The sequence below is a fragment of the Lontra canadensis genome, unplaced genomic scaffold (assembly GCF_010015895.1).
Source record: "Lontra canadensis isolate GAN:19392208 unplaced genomic scaffold, GSC_riverotter_1.0 scaffold43, whole genome shotgun sequence".
Classification (NCBI taxonomy): Eukaryota; Metazoa; Chordata; class Mammalia; order Carnivora; family Mustelidae; genus Lontra; species Lontra canadensis.
Genome location: NW_022631037.1, coordinates 13,588,954 through 13,609,683, shown reverse-complemented (window position 1 = coordinate 13,609,683; position 20,730 = coordinate 13,588,954). Strand labels below are relative to the sequence as shown.

Below are 20,730 nucleotides of genomic sequence, written 5' to 3'. Positions count from 1 at the left end.
AAAACAGGTGCCAAGGGAACCCAAGACAGGGCTTGGGTTATTAAATATAAATAGACAGGGGAGGGGAACTGAATATAGACAGATATTTTATCTCTTAGTCCCTGCAAGTTATTGGGAAGAAGGCACTTGTGGTTGCTAAGCAACAGGTCTCCATAGAGGACAAGGCACAGAGGAAAAAGCCTCTTTTGAATATTGAGGTGAAAGGGTAGGGAAGGTGGGGGTCAAAGGGCTATGGACTGGCAGGCAGGGCTGCGGGAATGATTGGTTCTTCCTCCAAGAACAGCTCTATTCCCTCAGGCCTTGGTAAACTCCGCCTTTACAGCCTTCCGGATTGGTGGAAGGAGGAAGGCCTCAGGCTCTCCTCCCTTCCTGCCAGGAGGAGGGAACCTGGTTTCCATAGCAACCCAGAAACAATCCTGGCCTTGTTTTGCTTATGGCTTTTCTATAACCCCTCATGGAGCACCAACGGTCATGGACTCCTTTCTCTGACCCCCAACTTCCGATTTGGGGGGGGCATAGAAATATTAAGGGTGGGAGTGCCGTTGAGCTGGCCTCACTGGGCCCTGAAGTGACCTATTAAGACTCTAAAGAGGAGTGACTTTTTGGGGAAAGGGCTTTCAAGCGTCCTCTGACCTCTGCACCTCCTAAGGGACTGCAAAAAAGCAAGGGCAAATGGTGGCATCAGATGCAAATTCTATGTCCAGGCTTGCTTTCTAAAGAGCGAGTACAGGCTGGGGTTGAAGGTCAGGAGAGAATGAGAGGGCAGGGTCTTTTGTGCCCCTTGGCGACCCAGACTCCTATCCTCTCCTCGACCTAAAGTCCACTGTTGTCAAGACTCGAGAATGGAGATATAGAACATTAACGTATGTCAAGTATAAGTGAGTGGCACCGAGGGGCATAATCTGTTTTTCTAATATGACCACAAGCAGAGTGTTAGGAGAATTAGGCCGACAGCTGCTGGTGCCCCCCCCCTTCCACCCCCCCCCTCGCTCTCCCTCTCCCTTCCTCCTCGGCGTTTGCACACACCAATGGCAGCCGAGCCCTGCTCGAGATTTCTCTTAATCTTCCTCCGCCATCCTGCGCTCTTTCCGCAGGCGGTGCTGCGAAGCCGGCAGAGCCCCGCGTCACACCTTACTGCTCTCTGAGATTGCTCCACAGAGAGCTCAAGGAGATGGCAATTCGGCGCTGATGCCGGCTGGCAGCAGTTGGGAGAGGGGAAGGAGGAGAGAGGGAGGAGGGTAGGGGGGGAAAAGTTGGCACGGATACCAAGTTTTTCCCTAGAGACATGGTGGGGGGGGGGTGGCAAGAGAAGAAGAGAGAAAATGACACAGAGAAAAAGAAACAAGGAAAAAGAGGCAGAGAGGCAGAGACAGAGAGAATTAAAGTTCTCAGACATTCACATGTGGGCAACTCTAGCCTACCTCAACTCAGGACCCTCTAAAGATCACGCCACCCAGCTGGAGTTCCCAGACACCCACCACCGACACACACCAAACACGTGCGCGCGCATACACACGTACACACACGCCCAGCCAACCTGGAAGTCAAAGCGGCCCAGACATGTTGTGTGTATTCGTGCAAGTGTGTGTGTGTGCGTGCGTGTGTGTGTGTATACGCCTGTATGTTGTCTCTGTTTTGGATCGCAGTAGAATGCAGTATGTAAATGAGATGGTTATTACCGCAATGTTCATCAAGCTGAGCCGAGAAGACATTAATAGCCTGATGAATATGCATGTGAATTTGTTAATTAAGTTAATTATTCTGCTGAAAATGCATTCGTCTTCCAAGGACATTTTCCCAATGATTTTTACATGCTCTAGCCATTAGTCATGCTATATTTTATCAGGGAAATGAGTTTGCTTAAGTTGTAAAAAAAAAAAAAAAAAAAAAAAAAAAAAAAAGATGGGAGTGAGAAGAGAAATAGAGAAAGAAAGGAAGACGGAAAAAATGAAAGAGGAAAGAGGAAAATGTGTTGGAGTTGAGAGTGGGAAGGCATCTGAGGCCGGGTTGAAGTTTGAGGCCCAGCTGGGCTTTTGAAGCCTGCCCTCGATTTTTATGGGTATCTCACTCTACAATTTTTTGCCCTTTTTTTTTGATGACAAACTTTTTTTTTTCCAGTGCCAAATTTCCAACACATTAATTAATTGTTGTAGCCAATTAACTGTAGTTGTGCAAATGAGTTTAGCACTAATTACCATGCAGTGCCTGTAATCACATAAAAAACTTGCTGAGAAAGAGAGAGAGAGGAGAAGAGAAAGAAGGAATGGGAAGGCAGTGGTGGCAGGAGAGAAGGGGACCTGGAGTAGAGGGGCAGCCAAGGGAAGGAAATAAGCAGGCGTTCTGAGATTTCCTGGTTAGAAGCCATCTTGGCTTGGAGAAAAAGGAGCTGTCTCCCAGCCACATTCAGGACCTCCGACAGTCATGAAATCTCAGTGGGAGTAAGATTCAGTAAAGAGTGATCTCCCTTTGTCTAAGAACTTCCAGCCAAAAGACACAAGTTCAGAATAGTATCTCTGGTTGTTTCAATAATACAGCGTAGTTCTTATACATTCTGAAGGCCTCAGTGTTTATCCTCCATGGCTGGAATTACTGGGCAAGGGTGGTGGGTGTGACTGGGAGATGGGCCATTGCTTATGGGCCAGGGGAGATGGAGAAGAGTGATATGTGCTCTGAGCCTGGTTCTAGAGCCATGACTACATAGGGAAGATTGTTATGAGTCCACAGGCACTGGAATAGGCCAATGGAGCAATGATAACATCAGCTATAAAAGAGCCAGTTCCAGCAGGAGGTGGGAAGAGGCAGCCTTTGGCCAGACATAGCTCCCAGGAGAGGAGCCAAACCTTCTCTCCCACAAGTTGGCATCTCTACCACCCATCATGTCTGGGCCAACTCTAGGTTTCCACCTGTCAGCTTCAACCAGTGCCCACAGGCTGAGGGACAGACCAAATGATTTCTCCAACTCCTTCTGATTTCGCTGTCCATGACTTCAGCTGGAGGTAAAGAACAGTTGTAAAGTGAGGACTAAGTGCTGAACTGGCCTTTTGCTTCTACTCTGCTTGCCCCCTGTACCATGTCCTAGACACTGGGCCTGCCCAAGGGGTGTGTGCATGTTTGTGTGTGTGCGTGTGTGTGTGTGTGTAAATAACCTGTAGCTCCCCCCCCCCAAAAAAAGTGCTATTATTGCCCTTGCTCCTCTAGAACAGAGCTCACTCATCACGGCCTGCTTCCTCAGACCTCATCAGAGGCACATTCAGCTTCACACTTCCATGGGGGACCTTAGCCACACATCCTCTCCTAGACACCCAAAGGCTTCCTGTCTGATTCCAGGTCCCAGGTCTGTGGGCAGATTGGTCATGGGCTCTATCCACTTCAGCCTTGTTCTTCCCTGGTACAGGGGAAACAATTTCAAAGGCACATGCCATATTGCTCCCTGCTCTATGACACTGCTATTCTTCTAACCTATGAGTCAAAGTTAGCTGTGAACACCTGAATTGACCCAAGCTGCTCCACTGCTCTTTTTGCCTCCAACATCTTTTGGTTCTGCCCACACCCGATTCCCAGCAATGTTTGTCAAGGTCTGAGAAAGTCTGGTGCAGTAGAAAGAGCCCTATTAGCTTGGATTCCAAGCTCTTCTTTGCCATTTAACGTGTAATCATGGGAAAATTATTTACTATGAGCCTCAATTTTTCTCATCTATGAAATGAAAATAATAATAGTGCCATGCGTGAAGGGTTAAAGAAGCTTAATAATTGTGAGTATAAAATAGCACACCAAGTAAAATGAGCTACTTCATTAATTGGTAGTGAGTACAAAGTAAGAGGACAAAGTGCCCTTTAACAGGTGAATGGTTAAACAAACTGTGGTCCGTGTGGTCCATGGTACGCCATGGAATAAACAAAAGGAACAAACTAGGATACATACAAAAACTTGGATGGATTTGGTGAGTGAAAAAAGCCAATCCTAAAAACTTACACACTGTATGACTCCATTTTTGAAATGACAACATTTCAAAAAGTGGAGGAGATAAGTGGTTGCTAAGGGTTAAGGAGGGTGTGAGGTAGGTGTGATTATAAAAGGGCAACATAAGGAATCTTTGTGGTGTTGGAACTGTTCAGTGCCTTGACTCTAGAGGTAGATATACAAATTTACACATGTAAGCACCCCTTTGTAGTATTTCTTAAAACTGCATGTGAATCTATAATTATCTCAATTAAGAAAAAAAAAAGCTACATTACTAGTGTCTCTCTGCTGGGCCTAGGAGAGAAAAGGGGCTGCCCTTGTGTTTCACTGCAGAATTCCAAAGAGAAAAATTTAAAAAACATTATTCTCATTAGTGTACATCTATAAAGTGACCATAACCATAGGGAAGAGGGGATATTTGTATCTGTTGATCTAATAATTCTACTTTTTAGAATTTACTATAAAAATGCATGAAGGGAGACACCTGGGTGGCTCATTCAGTTAAGTGTCTGCCTTTAGTTCAGGTCATGGTCCCAGGATCCTGGGATCGAGTCCTGCATTGGGCTCCTTGCTTGGCGGGGAGCCTGCTTCTCCCTCTGCTTGTGCTCTTTCTCTCTCTCTCTGACAAATAAATAAATAAAATCTTTTTAAAAATGCATGAAGTTTTATGTGTTAGAATGTTCATTCTGATATTATTTATAACAGTAAAATAATTAAATGATTAAAAATAGGGGATGAGTCTTCTAAATCATGACATATTTGGGTGATGATACTCCATAGACTTTAAATATGCCTAAAAAATACATTCAGTACAATGCCTGGCACATAGTAGGCACTCAATAAATGGTAGTTCTCTTCACTTCACTGGGATATGCTGGGTATTAAAAGAGCTAATGCAGGTAAATGTGCTTGACAAACTGTAAAGTGCCTGGCAAATGCTAGATGTTGCTATCCTAATGGCTATCTCTCACAGCTCCATCTTAGATGATGAAGCTGTACTTCCAGGCAGAACACTGCCTAATGTGCTCCTGGTTTGAAGCACGGGCATGGCAGAGTCTGAGTCAAGGGATTGGGGCTATTTCCTTTCCAGGAGACTGCCACCCCTTGCTCCACATCATGAAGACAATCACAGACATTCTTCCCAGCATACCTACATTCAGTTACTTGGCCTATAATTTCAGAGGACTCATGGAGTCTTCGAAGCAATGTCAACCCTGCTGACTCCATAAAAGTAACAATTTATTGTATCAAACACTGAGTACCTAGTAAGTATCAGGTAGTGTCCTAGGTGTTTTACACACATTACTTCATTAAATGCTCTCTACGACCTTAAGAGGTTGCTTATCTGAATTTTGTAGACAAGGAAAGTAGGGCTCAGAGAAGTTAACCCAGAACACTTACAAGGTAGCCCAGTTGTTTAATGGCAGTGCTGGTGCTGGAACCCAAGGCTTCCTGCCTCCCAACCTTGTGATCTAACCATCAGCTACTACATTTAGAAGGACTGAGAAGGGGTACAATCCCAGAGCTAGTGAAAAAATTGCACTGAGGCCCAAATCTGGAGAAGCCACAGAAAAATAATCCTGTTTTTTCAATTCCCCTTGGTCGGCACAGACTTAAACCTATTCCAGGCAGGCAAAAAAAAAAAAAAAAAAAAAAAAAAAAAAATCTCTGAAGTATCCCCATTCTGAAGTTTCCTATCCTTGAGTAAGTTTTTCCATATGTCTGCCCTCTCTTTTTTTGCTAAAATCCAATCCCTCTTCAAACTCTCTTATTTCCAGTGGGAACAGCTGAATATATGACATGGTACCCTTCCATGAAAGGTCCTATACAGGAGGGACTGGAGGAGCTTCTCTTTCCCCAATTCTGCTGAGGCTATGACTAAGATGTTTCAGTCCTCTTGGTCTCTTGGATTTAATCCAAGCTATCAAACCCAAAGATAAGCGGGAGAAAATGGGTCAGGAAGAAGAGCAGAAGGGAGTAGTAGCCTAACCAGACCAAGGAGACCAGCTTGGAGAATGGTCTGGGAATCTCTTGGGACCTGAGTGCTGGCTTGGGGTAAAGATAGAGTAGGTAGTTTCTCCCACCTGACTCATCAACCAGTTTCATGTTTGACATTTACCTAGTTGGGAAGGTCTGGCCAGCATCCCTCATGCCACAGTCTCTTGTTAGTCTTGATATGACATCTCTACAGAAAGGAGAGGGCTGGGGATTCTGCCTCTCCACATTTAATCCTGTTTTAATACTACCTCACTGTGCTTGTTCAGGACCAGGCAGACCAACTGGGGGGGCTTAGAGATGCCCAGGGAAGAGAATCATCTTATAAGGAGGATGCTGGGGTCCAAAGCTCTTTTCTCTCAACATGAGAGCCGGGAGGGCAATCAGAGCCTGAGTCTGGACACATAGATTGGGGAGGGGCAGTGTCCTCCCTTCCTCCCTTCCTCTGCACACCATTCTACCCTGGTGGGGCCCGAGCATGCCCATTGCTCTCTTTGGCTTCCCTTGCCCCACCTACCCTATGGACAGGAGAGGGTTAAAGGCATGGTATGGGCAAGCTATAAATTTCCCATCAGTGTGGGGAGAGTAGGACTGTTGGCAGGGAGGGGGTTGGGCTTGGGGGGAGGGGGAGCTGGGAAAAAGCCAGGAGGTTGTCTCTAGGTAACAATAAACACTGCAAGCAAGGAGCAGCTGTTACACTTACTCTCTCTGCATCACAATGCTGAAATAACACTAATAAACCAGTGTGCCCAATGCACAGGCATACTTGCATTTAGGGCCGGGCCTCATTGCACCCTTGGAGCAGCCCTCTGCCTCAGGTCAGGGGCCTTGTTGTTAGTGGACATACCAGTCTTGGCCTGGTTACCCTGGTGGGGAGGGTGAGCACTGAAGAGTCAGTTTCAGAGTCAGAGTGGCATTCTCAGAGTTGGGGGGCGGCAGCAAAGGCTGGGGATTCTGGGTTCAGATCCTGATGGCATTCACTAGTACAAAGAGTTCAAATGGGGTAACTCTTGGCTGGAACTTGGGAGTAGAGGAAGAGAGAGAAAAGTGTAGGGAACAGACAACTATTTACCATATCTTCTCAGACTCAAAGGGGTGAGGTGGCCAGGAGTGGAGCTAGCTGAAGGAAGGTAGAAGAAAAGGGAGGCCAAAGAGAAAATTTGAGAAAGAGGAAGAGTGTGTGATATTGAGGAGTGATTCTACTATCTCTCCTGGGTCTAAACTCCCCACACTTGCCTATACCCACCTGGGGCACCCAGGCTCCCCTCACAGCACCATTTCTATACCAGAGCCCAGTGATTTGTTGGCTCAGTTCAGGACTGAGCTTTATTATCAGTATTCCAGCGGGGGGCCCTGGGCTCCCAATGTTGCCAGGAAGAGCTAGGGGAGTAGAGAAGGTTTGTCTCCCTAGAGGAAGAGTGAAGAATGAAAAGTGGCTGGTCTATCACTTTCTCCAACCAAAACCATCTCTGGATCTCCAGAAGCAGCCCAACAGAGAGCACCCCCTCACTCCAAGCTGGAGGGCTGCGAGCAATGAAATAAGCAAATGAAAATGGGCTCTGTCAGAGAACTCTCCTCCTACTTAGCCCATCTTTCACTGCACTATTGTCTGGATACACCTGTACCAAAGATCCCTGTTTTCCTTTGCTGAAACAAGGAGGTCCCTTGGACTGAGGTCAGAGGCATGAATGGTTCTCCTGGTCCACCTTCTGGCCCCTTTCTGCTGATGTGATCTCAAATACAATATCCTCTCATCCCCGTGACTCAGAGTAGGGAAGATGTACACCGCCCACCTGGCCTGTGAGGGAAGAGGCAATTGGCATCTTTGATGATCTACAGCATCTGTTTCCAGGGAAGAGAGTAGTGAGACTAAGCGGCAATCCTTCCGAGGAGGAGTTGTGTCTGCCTGCACATCCGAATGCCCAGGACCCTCTGGGCAGCCAGTGAATATACAGGGTACTAGCAGCTTCACCTATCCTTTCCTCAATGGAAAGCCTCTTTCTGGGAATGCTCAACCTCCTCTAATCTCTTCTGTCCCATTTCCCTCTATTCTTTCATAGCTGGAGCCTCTCCTTGCCCCACAGTTCAGAAGAGAGAACCTCATCCATATAGCTCAGAGCTGGGGAGAACTGGGGTAAAAAGAGAGCTCCAACAAGCCTGGGCCCCCTTCCCCTCTGATGTTTTCATGAGCTGCCCCCATTGCTATGAGTCACCAGAACCCTGAGCTCGGGGGAGCTGCCAGGAGCCTTCTCCTTCCTTGCCCTCCAGTGAGGCAGATATGCACCCAAAGGACCCCAAGCCCACCATCTTCCTACTCACAGGGCCACAGCTTCCTCTTTCATCCCTAGGAATCTGCAACACAGACAGACTGAGATGAGTGAGCAAAGGAGTGTGAGAGACCCCAGCATGTGCTCTGTGCCGGAGCAGAGAGCCGGATGCCTGCATGGCAGAGCAGGACTGCCAGCCAGGAGAGCTGGCACACTTGGGCACACAGCCTTGTCAGCATGTGAGAGGGGGTGCTGGAGAGGATGGGATAAAGAGACTGTTTCAAGAGCAGGCATCACCTCCTGGTTCCCTCTCTGGTCACCGTTTCTTCTCCTTGGCCTCCCTGGGTGCTGACAGCACAGCACTGCCACCTCTGAGATGCCTTCTTTCCCCTCCTCCCTGGCCTGGGGAACTAGAGAGGAGATATGTATAACAACTTTTGATGTGTCAGGTGGGAGGTTCAGACATCCAGATCTCTCACTAACCCATGGGATACACTGAGGGAGAAGGAGGAAAGGAGGAGTCCCGTCAGACCCTGGGCCAATACAGAGCTCCTTTTTCTCCTAAGTGCGGGGCATTCTGGGTGCTGCTACCTCTGCCTCCCACTTACTTCAAGTCTGTTCCTCTTTCCCAGCAAAGGCTCAGCAATCTTTCTGGACTCCAGGCTCCAGGCTCTGACTCCAGGGCTATAGATCTGGCATCTTGCCTAAACCTTGGGATTGTGAGGCAGGGCCAGTGGGACTTTGGGGAGGGAAGCCCTGCTCCTTAGAGAAACATCCAGGATCTAGATTGAATGCTTTTTTTTTTTTTTAAAGATTTTATTTATTTATTTGACAGAGAGAGATCACAAGTAGATGGAGAGGCAGGCAGAGAGAGAGAGAGAGGGAAGCAGGCTCCCTGCTGAGCAGAGAGCCCGATGCGGGATTCGATTCCAGGACTCTGAGATCATGACCTGAGCCGAAGGCAGCGGCTTAACCCACTGAGCCACCCAGGCACCCCTAGATTGAATGCTTTAAGGGCCTTTTGGACCCTCCAATATTGGAGCAGGGATGGAGCAGGGGTGGAAAAGGGGTAAGAAAGGGCCTACCGAAGCCTGACACCCTCTCCCCTTCTTCTTTGCTGTTCTTCTCCACTGCTCCTGCTCTGTATTTCAAAGGAGAAACAGTAGCCCTGTAGACAAGAGCCTCTAATAAATCCTGTGAATAATAGTCAGTATGAACAGCCTACCATGGGTTAGGCAGCCAGCCCCACAGATGGGACTACCGGCTTCAGCTCCCAAATTTCCCCTCTCCATATTCTCCCCCTTTTCAGGCTCCTCCTGGACCTTCCCAGACAAGAGAATCTTCCTTTTCAATTTCCTGGCACAGTTCTCCTCCCAGATCCCACTACTATAGGCCCTTGGAAGCAGGGGAAGAGGCAGATGGATTCTTTCCAGACTGTCTTGAGGGGATGTGAGGGGTCCTTCTTATTTATTGTTTGTAGAGAAGGCAAGGAGATGATCCTGAAGGTCTAAATGTAAGACAGGGTGAATGTGGGTCACTTACAGAGGCACATCCTGCTTTTCCTCAGGGACTTTGGGGATATAAAATGGGATACTAGGGGTGCCTGGGTGGCTCAGTGGGTTAAAGCCTCTGCCTTTGGCTCTGGTCATGATCCCAGGGTCCTGGGATCGAGTCCCGCATCAGTCTCTCTGCTCAGCGGGAAGCCTGCTTCTCCGTCTCTCTCTGCCTACTTGTGATCTCTGTCTGTCAAATAAATAAATAAAATCTTTAAAAAAAAATGGGATACTAAGAGAGAAGATAATTCTGGGAGTAGGGGAAAGGTGTGATGGCTTGGAAAGTGTGATGAAGTTTCCATCCACACTGCTTTCCACGCTCTGTGCCCACCCTTGCCTGACTCCAGCTTAGTCTCATGAAGCACAGAACAAAGAATCTTGAATTTTCTTAAGGAAGGAAGAAAATGCCAGGAAATGCCACCTTTGGCAACCTGGTGGGAAAGACCCTTTTCTCCTTCATTCTTTGCCTCCTTAACCCTAGTGTCTGAACAGTGAGTGGGGATGTGGAAAGCTGGAAACACTCCTTCCTCTCCATTGTGCACCAACACTGCACAAAGTCAGATAGGGCTTGACTAAGTGCTTTGGCACCGCATGAATACAGAGGCATTTCTGACTCAGCCTTCAGAGCCTTGACTTTTAACCCTCTCTGTTTTAGGCCTAGACATGGGACAAGAGGTGTAAGACCACTCTTCAGCATAATTTTTTCTAGAAGTTTATACTGTGACAGGGAAACCTGTAATAAGATCTCAAAAGAGCTCAATATTTAGTCACCTTTGCGAAACTTATTTCCTAGTTAAGGAACTAGGGTAGTTGATACATTGTGGACTTTACAGAATATAGTAAAATCCCAAGAGAGTGGGGGGGATCTCAGGGATCTGTCTACTTGGAAGCAGGGGAACAGATGAGATGACCTCTGGAAAGTACGTGTATGAGGGAAACATTCCTCCAACAATGCGTCTGCCTGACTCCCCTCACTTGCTTCTGTCTTGGAGGCCAGAGATATAAGACTCCAGTAATAATCCTGCCAAACCTCTTCCCTTGACTTCCCTCCCCAAGCCCTACCTACCTACCTACCTACCTTTCCTTGGGTTCCCAGGAACTCTCTGAAGCCAGGAACACAAAGCAACTCCAGGAAAGGATTCAATTGATTTTTCCTCTCTGGGTCTCCATTTCCACATCTGTAAAGTGAAGTGTTTGGCAAGATGAACTCCCAAGTTCTCTCCCTTACAGCAGTAAGCTTCTATGAGTCACAACCCAAAGGCATCAGGCCTTACATGCTTTGCATGTAACCTCCAGGGCACTTCTCCTATGTCTAAACATTCAGAAATATCTTTAAACCTTGCCCTCCTCTTTCCTCTCACACAGTCTCTGGTTCTATGGTCCCTAGCTCTTGCCCTCTCTCTTCAAGGACCTCAAAACTCTGTCCCTACTTTCCTTTCAGTTTTACATCATTCACAGGGACTGGCCCAACTGGACAAAATCCTAAGAGCAAGAAAATTGCCTTACCTAATATCCTGGCTGCAATTTTGGGCCTCAGACCCAAGTCAACTAGTATAGTTCTATCCTTTTTTTGGAGGTCCTGGCAGTTGGGGAGGAATCCTGGCAACTAACCCCAGCACCACCCCTCCTCCTCCACCTCACTATTCCCCATGCCAGAGTGCAAAGTGGCCAGTGATTGATGGGCCTGGGTTCCCAGTAACCGCACCCAGTGGCCCAATCCTCCTCCCTAACCCAATCCCTCCCCTGTCCCTATTCAGAGATCAGATTGTCTCATGTTGGTCCCTAAGGTCCCATTAATTAAAAATACATCCAATTAAATGGCAGGTGAAAACGTGCTATTGGAGCTCTCCACCCCCCTGCCCCAGCTTGGTCTCCCCCCTTCCTTTTAAGGCTCAGCTGTGCTTTGAGCTGAGAAAAAAAAAAGAGAGAGAGGGAGAGGAAGAAAGAGGGAGAGAGAAGAGGAAGACATCGGGGTGGGAGAATGAAGGGGGGTGGCGTTATTTGAACCTCTGCCAGGGTAGCATGTGCCAGCCCGGGAGGGTGGCACTGTGCCCTGGTGTCTAATTTCTGGAGGTGTGAGTAGGTTCAGTCAGCTGGGTACCCACCTCCATTTCCCTTAAAGGGGCAGAGGGAAGTCAGAGGGTGTGGCTGCTGTGCTGCCCTCCTTCTGGGCTTGGTGAGTGAAGGGCGGAAGTGTAAATGGTAGAGGGCCCTTAGGATGGGGTATGATGTTTGGAGGTTGGGAGAGTCTGAGGCCTCCATTCTTGGCATATCCCCGCTCTTCCCCAAACTGCAAAGAAGGTAATGAGAAGCCGGCTGGGACCCAGGTGGCAGGGCATGGCGATGCTCTCAAGCTAGGCTGTGCCTACCCCTACCTACAAGAAAGCTGAGAATAAAAGAGGGAATGAGGAAGAACAGAGCCATAATTTGGGTGGGAGCAGATGGGTCAGATAGTATAAAATATACAAGGATGGATGTTTGTGTGGGCACCACAACACCCAGCACCTTAGAGGTAAGAGGGTCTGCGTCTGGAGGACCTGTCCTGTTTGCCCTTTCTCTAGGCAAAAAGCAGTGGCAGGCGTGTGAAGTCACCTCAACCTGGCTGCCTGGCACGCTGTGAGCAGGGTATCTCCCCTGACAAGCACTGATTGCTCATTTTCCTTCACACTTACAGTGTCCCCAGCATTTTGTCAGGTAAGGCATCTGCTCCACCCTCTGCCCCCAGAAAGTCCTGTGGCCCCAAGCAATGCAAAGCTAGTGGGCACTGAGAGCTGTTGGGAGAGGAGCTAGGAAAGAAGGGATGACTGGGGGGTGGAGCTCAGAACCCAGGCACCAGTGGGGGTGTCTGCCGATCCAGGGCCCCCGCCTGGCCTCCTTGGCAGCCTCAGTACCTCCTCACTTCACTTTAACGCTAATTGGAGATTTTAATCTGCGCTGCTGCTCTGCTCAGGGTGCTGGGGGGAGCGCCAGCTGTGCAGTAATTCCAGCAGCACCGACTGTTTAATCAAGCTGTCCTCCTGGGGAGGGGCCCTCGGGCACGGGGGTAGGAGGGAGGAGGAGAACCTCTGTCATCTCCCTTAGCCTGTTCAGCCTGGAAGGGCTTCATGAAGACTGAGGATCAATTGTGGGATACCTCACCCCCAAAAGGGCCCCATACAGGATCAGTTTAAAGCTCACGGGCCAAGGCATCCTCTTCCCCACCCGGCTTTCTGACACCTTTTTTTGAGGTGTCCTCCAGCCACTCAAGCTGCAAACGTCCACTGGACCATCTTCAGTTCTCCAGGTCTGTGATAGGGGAGGTGATGGCATATAGAAGGCTGAACTTTCCCATTCTCAGCCCTCTCCCCAACACTCTCTCACTAAGAAAGATACTTCTCTCCCAACAATTGTGAGATTTTTTTCTCCGGAAACCAAAGGTACCCCTACCCTCTGGACTAGAAAGTGACTGTTTAAGAGGCAGGGAGACAGTCAAGGTGTTGGAGACAGCTGAACCCTATTACACCCTGAGGGAGAAAAGCACCTATGCAAGATGTTTGGTGCCCAGAGCTGGAGGCTTCCTGAATTCAGATGGAAACATACTGAGATGTCAGGCCACTAGGGCAGACTGTTCAGAGCCTCAGGCCATTTCTAAGGAAGAGAAAGTGATATTAATCATTCTTCTGGCTTCTTGGGGCCTGGCTCTCAGGCTCTCTCAGATTGTTTCTGATCCCTGTCTTGAGGAAAGGGTGCCCCTGTCACCCAAACTCCTGTCTGCTAAGGGGCAGGAGTTTTAATTGGTCAGCAGCACCCTCGTGTGGCAGAAACCAAGACTGCAGCTGCCCAAGTGGCCCTGCAGCTTTGAGGGATCAGACACCAAGACTGGCGTCTGGAAGGGCAGAATTATGAATGTTGATGATCTCTGAGTCATGAAAGTACTATCACTCGACCACTTCGAGGGACATCTCCTGCATTCCCATCCATCCTGCATCCCAGGTATGTGTCAACCAGGGAGGGTGTACATTATCCAGGGCTGGCACCTGCTAGGGCTGCTGTCTGGCTTGCAGGGGTAAGAGAGGAACTGCTGAGAGAGGAGGCCTAAAAGCAAAAGGTAAGCTGATGTCACATCCAATGGCAGCAGCGGCTGTGGCATCCCTACCAACTTTTTACAGATCCTGGATAAGACCTGCCACGTGAATTATGCCACCTGAACTCCAGACACTATCACCTGATGATGGGTTTCTTTTCTTTTCTTTTATTTATTTATTTGTCATAGAGAGAGACAAGCAGAGCAGCAGGCAGAGGGAGAGGCAGACTCCCCAGTAAACATCGAGCCTGATGTGGGACTCAATTCCACCCTCGATCCAGGTCCCTGGGATCATGACCGGAGCCAAAAGCAGATGCTTTATGGACTGAGCCACCCAGGCGCCCCTGATGGTTGGTTTCTGCTATATGGTAATCCTTTCTTACTCCCCGGAGAGGTCTGCGAATGAATAAAGACAGATTCTCAGAGCCTGAGATTCTTGTCCTTGGGAATAGACACAGGATAAATACAGCTTTCCCTCGAGAGATCCACGTATTCTCCAAGTATGCCAGGCCACTGGGCAGAATGGATATCTGGGGCTTTAGACTTTCAGCCCCAAGAGAAGTGTTGCCTGTCATTGGACCCTTACACTCCAGGGTGAAATATCATATTCACTGGTCCCTTATTTCCACACCAACTAAAAGGGGGAAATTGTTCTGAACTATTGGAAAGGGGTGGATATTTAATCCAGCTAAAGATTAAAACTGGAAGTCACAAGGCAGAGAGGTGAGTCACTAAGGTCTTCCCCTTATTGGAGATATTTAACAACAGAGAAAAATACTTCCAGGGAGAAATACGACCCTGTTTGGGGTTAGTGGGTAGACAGAAGAGCCACCTACCTGGCAGCAAGAAGGGTGGGGGTGAGCACTGGAAACTCATGACCTGCCTGGTTCTGGGCAATGAGGCTAGAGAGAAGCAGGCTTGTGGGCCTCTACTTCTTGTGTCTTGTATATTGTCTGGACAGGTGGGAGCTCCCATCAAATCTGGAAAGGAGGTAGAGAAGTTGATGAGAGGCAGTAAGAAGGGACAGCATGCCCAATCCCACTCAGAAAGGGAGAGAAAATAGCTTCTTGGGGAAGAAGGCAAGGCTGTGTGTGTGTGTGTGTGTGTGTGTGTGGTGGTGGTGGTGGTGGTGGTGATGGGTAAGTGGGACGAGTGTTGTAGAGGAGAGGATAAGAGTAACCAACATCAGTATCCCACCAAAGAGGAATACCCATTAGCAAAGTGGGCCAAGAGGAAAGAAGAGGAATGAAATGACTGTCAATATTAATAAAGAGGGTCACCTACTCTAACCAGGGGGAGAAATTCTTAATGAGAAGGTAGGATACCATAATAGCGTCAAATAAAAAGTCAGAGAAACTTTTCTGGAGATCTTGGGAATAAGAAACTTCCTTGGGAATAAGAAACTTCCCTGAAACTAGTTGTATGTGGGGGTGGGGAATTTCTTAAAAAAGTGTACCTGAAACCTCTGATTGGTCTTAGGTCCCTACCTGGTTTTAGAGTCTATGAAAAACTGAACTCGTCACGAGCTCCAGATGCCAGGTAACTGATGGATTTCACCAAATTCCTCAAGGGCCATCCTTCCTGCCGCTGCTGCCACCTGTAAAGGAAAATAACAGGTTACTTTAGACATGAGACAAGGGACTAGACACCGAAGAGAAATTTGGTCTTTCCCCCAGGGAATATGGCCTTAGTAGGTAACAGTGATGGTAATGGTCACCACTCTTCCAATTCCCTCAAACCTGAATTCGCAAAGCCTGGAAGGATTAAGATGAACCTTAAGTATGCTCTCAGAGAGAATTATAACTGCTCTAACAGTCATACCTCCTGGGAACCAGCTCCCAGTCTGATAAACTAAAAACAATGATTCCTATACTTAAGAGATAAATTAGAAATTCAACAGAACCAGAAACTCAGAATTATAAAGGGTAATGAAGGTTCAAGGTTAATGTAAAGTTAATGCAAGAAGGTTACTCAAGAGGAGGCCATCTAGTTTTAGATCAGATCATTATCGCCTTGTCCAAAACAGCTTCTTTAAGAAAGACTGGGAGGCAAAAACAAACAAACAAACAAACAAACAAACACACACACACAAACAAGAAAATCCTAACAGACAGAAAGGAGGTTTGTGAGGGGACAGCAGACTTGATGCAATTTGGACAAGTCAGTCTAACATACATACTCCCTATGTAGGGAGGAATCTGCATGGGGACCAGTTCAAGTACCCCCAATATTATCAATTGGGGTGTGATGGAGAAAATGTAAAGGTTATGTACTAGGATCTGTTTCTTTGTCATCAGCATACAATGTTCTTTTTGCAGACCCACTACCCTTCTGACCGAGGCTCACAACTCTATCTCTAAGCTGCCCAGTGGTACCTTTCTCTCTCCAAGACTCTGATTCCAGCTTAGAGATTCTTTAGCATTTCCCTCTATACACATCACTGGCTCCCACACTCATATGCTCAGAAAATAAGCACTAGAAGGGATACCTCTCGGAGAGGTCCAAAGAGGGATAGTCTTAGTATCAAAGTGAGATAACTTCAGAACCTGCTGTGCTTGTCAGTTCACTAAACACACTATTTAAGGCTTAGGTCACTGTGGGACACCACACCACCTTCCTTCTGCCTCATCAAAGGAGAAAAAACAGACAACTCAAACTTAGTAAGGGAGAGGAGTAGGGGGTCCCTCCTCCAACCTCATTTCCCAGTAATCTCAGAGGATAACTCATTTTACTCAGAGTTCCATAATGCCTTCTCTCATTCAGAGACCACTTAGTTTCCTAGAAGGTGAGGCATGTTCTTCCTCCCTTCCTTCAGATTTTGCTTTTCTATAGTTATATTGTAATGCAAAAGAGCCTGAGTTGAGATTTAGGGTAAATTCCTCACTGGGCCTCAGAGGGTTTTTTTCTTCTGTTTTCCAAACCCCAGAGCTGGTGGCAAAGTGCTCCTGGAACTTGGGGGTAACTCTGGGGGCATCAAGATCTTTGGCAGTGGCTGCCACTTGCATCCCCAATGAACAGAGCTCCTTACTACATAAAAATTACAATTGTACAATTTGGTCATGGAGAGATGAGTCTTTGAAGTAAAAACACATAAAACTTCTTAGTTTTTCTACTAATGTTTTTCAAATCTACCTTTCCCCCTCAAAACCTCACAGCCCCACCTTTCTTTCCTGAGGAAGGTCAGTGCTCACAGGAGTTGGCAGTCTTAAGGTCAGGGGCTCTATACTCAAGTAGGTTAAGATTCTGGCCTCTTGGACTCCAGTCTTGGCTAGCTGCCACCAACTAACTCACTATGAGACAGTGGGCAACACATTACCCTTCCCCAAAGCTGTTTCCCACTCTGTACACTGAAAGAGTGAATTAGGTGATCTCTAGGGTTCCTCTCTAGGTCTGGCCCTCTGTGATTCTGTGAGGAAGGAAACCCCTCCTTTTATCAGGTGAGGGGTTCCTGCCCTTCCCACCTTCTCTCTGGGCCACTGCAGAAAGAAGCTCCCCTAGAGATGCCTGCTTTTCTCATGCTGGCTTAACCAAAGGGACAAATGAGGGAGTCCCAGTAGGAGGCCTTCCTCTCAGTGCCCAACTCCTTCTATTATGAAGAGATGTTAAGAAGGTGATCTAGCTCTAACCCTGAATCTTGACAAGGCAGAGAAGGAACAAGGCAGATGTATGGAGAAAGAGTGTGATAAGCATGCTGCCCGACATACAACTGAGACTATCTGAGCACACGCTTGGCTTTGCCCTAGGGAGGACCATGTATCAAATACAACTGCATGTGGATGGAAGAAAAAAGCAAAGACATGTGTAAACAGATCCAGAGCATTGACATAGATGTCCCATCAGCACAAACACACTCACTACTGTTCTCTCCTACTATAGGCCTGTACCTGCCTTGTAAGAAGCTATGGTGTGTGGGGGGGCCACATCCCAGTCTTGCCCCTCCCCAAAGTCAGAAAGGAAGAAATAGTGAGACAGGAGCTACTTGGCTTCCTATAAATTGTTTTGTCCTTCCTCACAGCTGCAATCAGAAGCTAAGGGCTCCCGCAGGCCTTGTTCTGATCTGCCGCAGGCAATGGAGGGTTTTTGAAACGGAGAGGACTTGGCTGCGGCCCCGTTTCAGCTGCCATTGGGGCTGGCTAATGGGCTCATTCGGGAAGACCCCCGCCTGCTGCACTAAAGAGTCCCCCGTGGACCCCCTCCCCAATCCCAACCCAATTAATAAATGGGGGCTCCCACTTTATGGCTCTGGGAGCAGGAACCAGAGATACAAATGACCCCCAGGGAGGGACAGAAAAAGGCCTTCCAAGAAACAAGCCAGAGAATTGTGCATCCACAGGCACATGCTGCCACAGGCTAGTCATATCCCATTTTCAAAGCATTAAAGGGGAAGAAACTGGCAAAAAACTATTTTCTTTCCTAGATCTGGAGAGGGATAGCCTTCCTGAAGTCTGCGGGAACACCCCAGCAATAAGCTCTCTTTCACCTGGATCTCCCACCTGCCCAGGGCAGAGTGCAGATGATCATCTGGATGCACACCACACACTTGCTATTTCCTAGGGGTGCTGACCGCTCCCCCCTAGACCTTGAAATACTAAACAAAGACGTATCCTATCAATTGGTTAATGAAGTAAACACTTCCTAATTCTTAAAAACAAAGCAGCTACCTCTTTCCAAGCTCTCATCACCATCAACAGGATTAATGTCCTGGGGTCATCTCTCACATCCAAACTATCATCAAGCCTTGCTAACTCCTATGGACCCCCTTCTTTTCTTCTCATTCTCTTTGTTCCACTCTAGTGCAGGCCCTCAGGGCCCCATATCTGGACAAGAACAAAAGTATCCTACCAAGATAGACAGCTTCCTTGACCCAGTACATCTGCCAAAGTCCTCAACATCATATTCATTCCATCATACTCTGCTTCCTGCTAATGCTTACCAAATCAAATCCGAACTCCTCATTCAGGCCCACAAGACTGCTCCTCCAACTTTATTTCTTAATATTCTTCTCCTTTACCACCCTGAGTAGCTCATTCATAGCCTTCTGCACAAAACACACATAAACATTCTTCTGTGAGTTTTCTTCATCTGAACACCTCATCTGTTCCCCTATCTTCTTTACTTTCGAAGAATCTTTTCTGGTTAACTCTAACTTTTTGAATTATTTCTTGGCTCTGGCTACTTCTGTACTAGGTTACTATTTTATTTTATAGCCTGCATTAATGTGCTGACTTATAAATACTGATTCCTTACTTCTCACCCAAGTATAAGACCCAACTCACTTGATCCAGAAGCTTCTTTAAAAACTGAGATCCTCCCTTAATCTTCCCCAGAAGTTGTCCTGTACTCAGGACATGACTCTGCTAATGACATTACTGGTCCCTACCGAAGCAGCCCTCATGGTACAACACTTGGGATATCATATCAAACAACTACAAGGAATAAAATCTCATTCTCAATAGCAACGTTCAGGCTGCCACCTGCTCCTGTCAACATTGAACTTGATACCGAGTCTTTCCAAAATTATAAATTGTTTCATGACTTCAAAGTGTGCTACAAAACAAAAACCCCAAAACAAGCACAGTCACCAAAGACATTTATCTCCTTGATTCTTAGGATATAAACACTATTTTCTTTGACCACCCCATAGGATGAGATGCCCCACTTTGTTCCTTATTTGTAAGATTAATCTATATTCTCAGGTTGTGGACTGATTTCCTAGAATGCAAATCAACCCCAAAGCCAAAAGTAATCTTGTTCTCTACTAGCTCTGCCTCTAGCCTACCTCTGACCATCACATTTTTGGAACGTCCCCTGAAATAGAGAAGTTAATCATGAATCTCAACTATTTAGTGAGTACTTCCTTAGATTAACCTCACTCTCAAACACTGACTCTTCAATTCCTGTAGTTTAACCCTATGTAGTTAGACAGGAAATAGTGATCTGCCACTCCCCTTTATCACCTACTTACTGCTCAGAATAATAAGAGGGATTTTCCTTTTACTCCTTCCATCCTTTGGCCTCAAGGTGCTTGATGATCAAGATAATAAAAGTAAAGCATTTAGCACGGTGCCTGACACATGGTGAGTTCCCGGACAACATTAGTTCCTATTCTCTCCTTCCTTCTTCCCCAAACCACAGGTTCTCAACCTTTCTGGGCCTATTTGTTAACTGGCTGGACAGCACTGAACTAGACAAACTAATGTCCTTTTGTAGTTCTAACAGTCTGTGACTCTTCATAATTCACATATTCTGGTTTGTTTACTCTTCTATGCACAGCCTTCACTTGGATCTAAAAAAAAGGAGAGAGGAATAACCCGGATTTCCAGGTTAGCCTAAAATACACAAAACCACTTTCAGGAGTTTTAAAACTCCAAAAATACAAGTAACTTTTTTAAAGTGATGCATCCATATCATCCCTTCCTCATTTCTTAATTATTCTCTTGAACTACATAGGTAGCAGTGGGAGGCAAAATTTCCCAAATGTTATTTGCCTGATATAATCAAGCTTCCCTAAGTGAAAACATCTTCAAAAAATCTCCCAACCTAAGGTTCTAAAGCCCATCCTCCAACCATAAAGGTAACACTACTGTAATCAAAAGGAACTCTTTACTCCATGTGTTCCTTTAATGGGGCCTCCCTAAAATGAACTGTGAAACTTAAGGCAGTTATCCCTTTTAACTAGCCCAACCATAATTCTTCCTTCCACCCCATATCTCTTATGTATTCTTTAAAAGCAAGTATACCCTAAGTGTCTTTCTGCAGCCCAGCTAACAGACTGCTCTACAGATCTCCTTCTTCCCCTTATTTACATCTCCTTCTCATACTGCTTCGTATTGTGTGAGGCCTTTGGCTCCCTAACATAAAATACAAATAGTGGTAATAAGGCCACACTCAG

At 47.0% G+C, this 20,730-nt stretch overlaps 1 protein-coding gene across 6 annotated transcripts in view; it reads right to left on the bottom strand.

Moving 5' to 3' along the window:
- CDK12 (cyclin dependent kinase 12) overlaps positions 1–20,730 on the bottom strand; it is an 83,282-nt gene that overhangs the window by 7,004 nt on the left and 55,548 nt on the right. For 4 of the 6 annotated variants that reach the window (XM_032871493.1, XM_032871491.1, XM_032871492.1 and 1 more), the window contains exons 15-17: positions 15,326–15,435; positions 14,675–14,818; positions 10,854–10,953 (exon numbers count right to left, since the gene is read on the bottom strand). In XM_032871493.1, coding sequence (XP_032727384.1) covers positions 15,339–15,435 — 97 coding nt within the window. In that variant the 3' untranslated portion in view covers positions 10,854–10,953; positions 14,675–14,818; positions 15,326–15,338. Of the gene's footprint in view, positions 1–10,849; positions 10,954–14,674; positions 14,819–15,325; positions 15,436–20,730 lie in introns of those variants that run through there. The other 2 variants (XM_032871496.1, XM_032871497.1) reach the window with 2 other exon arrangements.